This window comes from Hydra vulgaris, chromosome 08 (assembly GCF_038396675.1).
Source record: "Hydra vulgaris chromosome 08, alternate assembly HydraT2T_AEP".
In the NCBI taxonomy this organism is placed as follows: Eukaryota; Metazoa; Cnidaria; class Hydrozoa; order Anthoathecata; family Hydridae; genus Hydra; species Hydra vulgaris.
This window is the reverse complement of record NC_088927.1, coordinates 46281898-46291079: the sequence shown is the minus strand read 5'-3', so window position 1 is coordinate 46291079 and position 9182 is coordinate 46281898. Positions and strand designations below refer to the sequence as shown.

Genomic DNA, 9182 nt, shown 5'->3' with positions numbered 1-9182 from the left:
AAATTTATGATCTAAATTTGAAATCGACTTTTAATTTCGATTTCTGATTAATTGGATAAAAACTTGAAAACATTTGAAATTCAAATTTGAGTTTCGAATTTGATCAAATTTGGAATTGAACTTATAATTAAGTCAAAAGACACAGTTTTTTAAGCAGTAATAAAATATAAGCTTTGGCGTCCCGGAACATTATTCCCGAAATTATCCGGCAATCACGTTATCCCTGTAGGAATGTAACGGTAAAAATGAATGTAGACAAAAATTTTTAAAGTACGTAACGTTTTGGTTTAATCGGTACGAGGTTGGTGCGGTAACGGGTGAAACCACACGTTCCGGTTCATTTCTCGATTGGGAAACCGCACCAACCAAGTACAAACCGCACAAGTTTTTTTTGTTTAATACCGTGACATAACGTGAAGTTCCGTTACGTTACCGCACTTTTCCATAAATGTTATTTCATAAATTTCTAAAATAAAAAATTTTTAACACAAAATGCGCGTTAAAGGCAATTGTTATTTAACAAATTATGATTTAAAACAAATGTAGATAACGCACCCTTTTACATAGCGCTTTATCTAACTTTGGTTCATATCATAACTAAGACTGTCAACGGGTACCCGGGCAACCGGCTACCCGCCCGTTGATTACTGCCTAGGCAGCATTATTAAATGACGGGTAACCGCTGTCCATGCAAAAAAAAAGAAGTTAAAAAAACAAAATAAATCACTTTTAGTCCCGAAACGTCACGGTTTATCACGTTGTTCTTGGTTCGTCTTGGTTCATAACTGCACCAAATTTTCGAGTGCGGTTATTCAATCGGAACGTAACATTTTAATTGGAACAATTTTAAAAAAATGCGGTAACGTCTTGGTTCAATCAAGACAAAGTTGCTGTCACGTAACAAAAAATATAGGTTTTTATACAAAATATGTTCAACTTTTTAAATTAAAATGCGTGCTTTTAACAAAAATTTTAATTTTCCTAATGTTTTTTTAAATAAAAGTGATATTTGAGACAACTTATTCAAATAAAAACAAAATATTTCTTCTATATAAGGCAACTATTGCAAACATTTTTGCTATGAGCCTTGCAAACAGAATGGTTACATGATGCACATTGCAGACGGGTTTTTCTGTCATGAACACGAGGACACATATAGCATCTTTTTATGTGCTGCTCTTTAATTGGTTGACCTTGATTTAAAAGTTTAATTTGTGCAATTACTTGGCAAAAAATATTATTTGCAACTATTTGTGAAAGATTGTCATTTGCATCAAATTTTTTAATAAGACTTATGCTGCAATATCCAAAATATTACAAAACATTGTAAACGGCCATCGGTTACTCTTTCGGCGACTCGAGTAGCACCTGACAACCTGGTCTAATGTGTCAACTCCACCTTTATATTTGTTGTAATCTAGAATAATACGTGGTTTTTCATTATGGTCCACAACAATGTCATTACTGTGATGAAAGGTTGATAATAATATTACTGCTTTGTTTTTCTTAAGTACATAAGAAACTATAGTAGAGTCATTTTGAAAACCAAAAGTGCTAGAGTAAAATGGTCGATGTAAGGCTGACAATAACTTTTTTGGTATTTCTCCTTTATTTTTTTTAATGGTGGCAGTGTATGTCATTTTACGTCCTAGCAATGCACGTGCAAGATGAATGTTTGTAAAAAAATTATCAGCTGTTATGTGTCTACCACCTCCATTTAAGTGATTAGTTAGCTCAAGAACTACTCGTGTACCTTGTCTAATATCACGTGCACCATTTACTTTGCCAATATACGGTTGCAAGTTTATGCTGTAAGAGGTTTCAGCATCACATAATATCAATATCTTCATTCCATACTTTCCTGGCTTAGTAGGTATAAACCTCTTAAATGGACAACGTCCCCTAAATGTAACTAGTTGCTCATCGACAGTAAGATATGCACTTGGATTGTAGTTGCTCTTACATTTAGTAATAAACATTTCCATTATAATTCTTAAAGGTGCAAATTTTTCTTCAAACCGTCTTTGATTTCTTGTTTCTCTCTCATCAAATCGAATGCATCGTCGTAAGTTAACAAATCGATCTCTTTGCATTGAAGCCGAAAATATTGGTATGTCATCTAATCTATTCCAAAGTTCTTTTATGCTTTGGTTTTTAGAATGGAACACTCCAGCTAGAAGAAGAACTCCAATAATCTCATAAAGTTCATTAACTGTCGTGTCAACCCATCCTTCTAGTTTTATTCTACGAGCTTCAGCATTAATGCAGTTGACAATAATTCTAATCATTTCTGGTGTTATAAAGAGTTTAAAGGCAGTACCCACACTTTGGCCGCAAACCTGAGTTGCAAACCTTGTTGGGCCGGTAGGTTGTTGAATAATATTGTGTGCACGTGGCTGAACAGCATCTACACATGGAAGTTTATTCCAAATTTCCTCACCATTGTTTGAAATCATGTTTTGATTTAATATGTGATTTTCCTGAATAACTTCTTCATCACTTTCATCAGAGATAGTAGCATCTGATTCATCGTCAGCTGTAATAATATCTTCTTCATCATCAGTAAGATTTTCGTCAGCTGAGTCATTACTTGAAGATAATTCATTTAAACCAAAAATAATATTATTAGCCTTGACTGCAGCATTTCTTCTTGGGCGACTCATTAAATTTATTTTATTTATTCTAAAAAATAGTTTCAGTTAATCAAACAAAATATGTGAAAAATATATAACAAATTCTTTAGGCATTATTATTTTTCATTAATAATATAAATATTTTTGACATAAAAACAAAATATATGCAACATGAGCACACTATTGTTGTTACAGTGATTGTATATATATAATGCATATATGGTATAATTTACTCATAAAAAAGATAAATAATACCCCATATTTATTAAAATATAACTAAAACACTAGCAAGTATTAAACTAAACATGATTCGTATTACTATTTATTGATTCAATAACTAAAAAAAAGGAAAACTTGCATGGGGTATGAAAATAACCCATCCGTCTTTAACGTGACTAATTTTTTAACCAACAATATTATTGTCAATTAATTAGTAAAATAACAACATTTTACACTAACAACTTCCTTAAATGATAATAAAGGATGTTCTGAAGTGGCAGTTCAAATAGAAAAAATTTGTTGATGTGGCAGTTAAAAAAAAACTCTTCCGGGGTAGTAAAATACCCCGCCGTCCTTTAAGGATTAACTAAGCTTTTCTTTGTTGATATTGAATAACTGAATATTTTTAACAAAACAAATAATAAAATGTAACAATTATAAACTAGGAATTTAATGAAAAAATTGCGTAAATTCAAAGCGCATTCAAAACAATTTCCTTTGCGCGTAAATAATGTCCAAGGAAATTGTAATGTTGCAATCATTAATACATCTCCAAAGAGCATATCGTTTATAAATGTCCATAGGAAATTGTATATGCAGCAATTGTTACAATATAAATAATAACAATTATAATTTTACTACTTCCTGAAAAAAATAGTTCATTTTTAAACCAAAATTAAGCGAAAAAGAAGTCAACATGGTTTAAAAAACTTACCAATTGTGGTCTTATTTTAGAAAAATCCAACCTCTTAACAAAAAGGACAAAAGTAATCTAAATGTAACTTGTCAATTTAAAGTCCCCGCAGGAATAAGAATATTTTTTGAAAGGTTCTGTTTACACCTAACTCAAATACTGGCTCCATGAAAACTCATTTTTTTTTTTTTTTTTTAAGTTTACAATGTTAGTTGTGTTACATAATTACATAATTCATAAGCCGTAATACATAAACATAAGTCGTAATACAATTACGCAAATAATACAATTCAGCGTACTAACAATACAAAGCTTGGTTTCCAAAAGAAGATCATAAGGATCTTATCATCGCAACCTTAAAAAGTAATATTAATAACGTATATATATAAATTAAAATATATATATATATATATGCAAAATACACACACACAGACACACACACACACATATATATATATATATATATATATATATATATATATATATATATATATATATATATATATATATATATATATATATATATATACATGCACACACATATACACGTATATATATATATATATATATATATATATATATATATATATATATATATATATATATATATATATATATATATATATATATATATATATATATATATATATATATACACATACACACACATATACACGTATATATATATATACTAGCAGAAAGCAACCCGTAATACGGGTTACGGTCGGTCTGTTAATTTATAGTTGGTGTTTTCCACAATTTAAAGTTGCGATACCTTAACTAATACCCTGTAAGAAAAACTCCTTCAAATTAAAAAATTAAACTATCTGTAAAATTAAAATAAATTAATTTACCAATTATTTAACGTTATTTGAGTAATTTACAACTGACATAGGTCATATCAGTGTATGGCCGAACCATTTTCCTAGACATTACTAAGTTCAACACAATACGTTTTTAGTTACTGACACAAAATAATAACACTTCATCATGCCTTAAATTGACGAAAGATTAAAGCTAAATTCTTGTTATATTTTTTATAACATGAACTTTAATTAATAAGAAAATGAAGTGAAGTAATTTATTTATGAGTTATTAATTTTTTGGTATCCCCTTGATATATGTTTCTTTAAAAAAGGAAATTGTCTTTAAAACGATAAATGCACACAACTAATCAAATTTATTATAAATAACTAAGCAATTGAGTACAAATACGTTTCAAACAAAAAAAAGTCGATTTACAATCAAACATGTGTATTAGGGTGGGGCGATTTTCATAGCAAAAAAAAAAGAGTTTAAAAACCAATATTACTGAGACACGAATCAATGTCTATTGATTATAAGATAAAAGTAAAAACAATTTTTTAATTTTGATGAGAGACCTTGAGGGTCCTCTTTGGAATTTAAATTCTTGACAGGTCCTAATATTTTTGAATTTTTTTTTTCTAAACCATATCAACCTTGGACTCAAAAAAAGCAGAAAAAAATGATTGTTTCATAAATAATAATTTTATTAGAAAAATTTTTTAGTAAAAAAATACTTGCAAAAATATACCTTAAAACCCCCGTTTTGTTGAGAACGGGGGTTTTTAATGAAAAAAACAACTCTACCTTTTTTTTTTACTCTACTTTTTAATTTTAATTTTTTAATAAAAACAAATATTATTTTCAAAATCAGTATATTATTTTGCTTCTTTTAAGTATCAAGTTAATATAGTTTAGAAAAAAAAAATTTAAACAATATTAGGACCCATCAAAAATTTAGAATCCAAAGGGGAACCTCAAGAACTTATCTAAACTATAAAAAAAAAGAGGAAGGTTTTTTTTTCACCAAAAGATATTGATTTGCTGCTCAGGCGAATCAAATTTCAAATATTTTCAAAATCACTCTACCCTAATGTGTATTACAAATTGTAAAAAATATGTAAACTTTGATCTTTTATATTGCATTAATGCGTCATATGACAAACCTAAAATAAAAATTGTAACAGATAAGTAGACATAAAAGAAAAACAAAACAAACAAACTGGAAAACAATTTACCTGCTTTTTGGTAGCCTGTTGTCATACTTAAACTGCTGTCATGATGCAACTGTCGGTGTTGTTTTATGACGTTATTTCACGTTGGCTTTTAGTAAACTTTAGTTATTTTTGAAAGACATTACAATAGATTTAAAATATTTTAATTAAAAAGAAAAAAAAAATGCTTCAAGGAGCCAAACTAAAAACATTTAAGATAAAAAATCAAATAGATATAAATAAATTGCATTTATATAGCTAAATAGTCTGGGCTTATAGTAATTTTTAAAAGCAGTGTTTTTAATAAATTAAACTACCAATTAATTATTTTTAACAAATAGAATGTAGCATCCTATTATGATGATTGGGTAGTGAATCAATTTAACTATATTTAAGTTTAATTGGTGAAAAACAAATAAAATTTCAATTAAAAAAGACAAAAACAAACCAAATACAAACAATAGTATATTATAAAAAATAAAAAATTACAAATTAAAAAAAAAATTACAAAATAAAAAAAAATAAAAAAAAGTCACCAAAGAAAAAACGGCAACAAAAAAGTTATAAATATCTTCACTGATAGAAGACATTTATAACCTTTTGGTTGCTGTTTTTTCTTCGGTGTCTCCCAACACCCCGGTATGGATGAGCCCTTTATTTGAAGGATGGCTCATCCATACCGCCATTACTTCGCCACTTATTGAAGGACCTCTCCGAGAGAGGCCCTGGGTGTTGGGAGCGATATCTTTCATATTCCTCAAATGTTAACGACTCTAAAATTACAAATAGAAGGATATAATAAAATTTAAAAACATTTGCAATTTTTTTAAATCAAAATATAAAGCATAACCTCACCATTTTCACAGGATGAAGAGGATGCTAAAAATAAATTAAAAAAAAGTAAATTAAAAAAAAGTTAAACTTTTGAGAAATTTAATTTTAATAAAAATATGAGTAAAATGCAAACAGTTTAAAAATGTCATATTTATAATAAATAATTCTTTCACCTATTGCACATATTTCTCCGTAAAAAATATATAAAATTTAAAACACAGCCCTACCAGTTATGCTTCTACCAGACACTAAAGACAAAAAATATACCTCAGAATAATTGATAGAATTATATTTACGTATAAATAAATATTTAACTATAATTTTTTTTACCTATTCCCCTCATTTCTTCCATGAAGTTGTTAGTTTCTTTCTATTGTATAAAAATATAAAAACCTACTGTTTTACTTTTAAGTCAACAACAATATTTTAAAAAACATTTTAGTTACTTTATAAAAAAATAAAAATCCTTTTAAATATACTACTTCTCTCTTCATTGTTGTCAACTAAACAGAAAAACAAACAAACAACTGATAGTAAATTTTCCCTTTGATAGTAGGTTATTAAATGTATTAAATAGATCAAAGATCTATAACCTGCTCTAACAGTCTACAACATTATCATTAAACTATAACTATTTTTGACAACCTGGTGTAATTTAACAATGATATATTTTTTTTCAAATGACAAAAATTATTAAAGTACATTATATAAACATAGAACAAATGTAGTGATAGTGGATTTATTCCAAAAATAGAAAGAACCTTTAGAAAAAAGCTTACTGCTTTTAAATCTACAAAAATTTCCAACTTACGTTTTTTTATCTGCATTTATATATAATAAAATATGAATTAATGAGTTACCATTATTTAAAGTTGATCCAGAAGCAACTAAAATAAATTATCAAATAAAAAGTTTATTTATATAATCTTGACGATAATGTTGAAATAAACAATATTTATTGCTTGAAAAGTTAAGTAACAAATGTAATTCAAGTATATTAAAATAAATGTACGAAGTTACCTGTTGTGGCTGGTGCAACTGAAGTTATAACTAAATAAAAAAATATTAAATAAAAAAGCTATTTTATCTATCTTATCTATTTTATCCTGATGATTATGTTTAAATAAACAATATTTATTGATTCCTTTTAAAATAAATTAAAAAACATTACTATTTGCTGTAAAACAAAATAAAAGACATTACTACCACTTGCACCAACTGATGATGCTACCACACCTAAATAACAAAATTTATTAAAATATTTAAAACATATTCAATGCTTTAAAAGAATATTCAAAAGAAGTTTTTAAATCTACAAAATCTAAGTCCTTAATGAGTTCTACCTGTCTGTCTAAAAATAAAAATTGAGATAAAATTATATACAATAAAATTGCTAATGCTACATTTGTACTCAAATAAAATCTAAATGATAAAACTTACTTAAGTCGCTGTCAGCTACCCTGTCTAAAAAAAAATTTGTATTCTCATTAATCCTAATCTATAATCTATAAATAAACTTACTAATATAAACGATAAATAAACTTGAACTAATATAAACTATAAATAAACTACTATATACTATATAAACTAATATAAACTATAAATAAACTAATATAACTATGTTACTAATATAAAAACCACAAATAAACTACTATACACTATATACTTACTAAAAAGGCCTTCAGCTCCTTCTAACTGCTCTAAAAAAATGAAAAATACTTGCTTAAAATGATCTAAAAAGACTGAAGACAAAACTGAAACACTTTACTAAAAAAGAAACATTGTACTAAAAAAAATTTTTTTACCAGTCATTTTAGTTTTAACTTCTTCTAAAAAAAAACACAGAAAAATGAAAACAACGAACAACAAACAAATTTTAGTTTTTAAACAATGAACAACATCAGTTCCACTTGAAACTAAAAATTTATCAGCTCTAATTGACTGGAAGACCTTGCTTGAAAGAAACGCTTAAATAAAGAAACGCTTTTAGAAAAGCCTAGAAAGTTCTTTATTAAAAAAGAAAGTGAAAAGACACTAACACTATTGAATTACAGTATTCATATTTAGAAGATTAGATAAATTACAGCATTCATGTTTAGATTGTATTATAAAAACTATTTTACCAGACATTTTATTTCTAACTTCTTCTAAAAAATGAAAACAGGCTATAAAAATTAGAATAATAAAAACAACCAACACGGTTATTTAAATTTTTGTTTTAAACAATGAACAACATCAACTCTTCTTGAGAATAAAAGTACATCATCTCGAATTCGTAAGCTGACTTAACTTGAAAGACCGCATGGAAAAAGAAACCGCGCATAAAAAAGTCTAGAAACTTCTTAAAAACTAAGAAATAGTGTATTTTACAGAATACAGAACCGTAAATAACAATACGAACAATAGGCGAAACATTAGGCGTAACTATGCGCACTATTCATTACCGTATTCATATATAAGAAGATATATATATATATATATATATATATATATATATATATATATATATATATATATATATATATATATACATACACACACATATACACGTATATATATATATATATATATATATATATATATATATATATATATATATATATATATATATATATATATATATATATATATATATATATACATACACACACATATACACGTATATATATATATATATATATATATATATATATATATATATATATATATATATACACATATATATTTACATATTTGCATATATATATATACATACACATACATACATATATATATATATATATA

At 26.4% G+C, this 9182-nt stretch overlaps 1 protein-coding gene across 1 annotated transcript; it reads right to left on the bottom strand.

The window, feature by feature from the left end:
- Positions 1-1292: 1292 nt before the first annotated feature.
- Positions 1293-2663, bottom strand: LOC136083356 (piggyBac transposable element-derived protein 4-like). The gene has a single exon (XM_065802752.1). The coding sequence runs from the start codon at positions 2661-2663 to the stop codon at positions 1293-1295; it is 1371 nt and encodes a 456-aa protein (XP_065658824.1).
- Positions 2664-9182: the final 6519 nt, after the last annotated feature.

Bases quoted from the DNA above. Each gene is read 5' to 3' on its own strand.
- LOC136083356 (XM_065802752.1), bottom strand. From the start codon at position 2,663: ATGAGTCGCCCAAGAAGAAATGCTGCAGTCAAGGCTAATAATATTATT.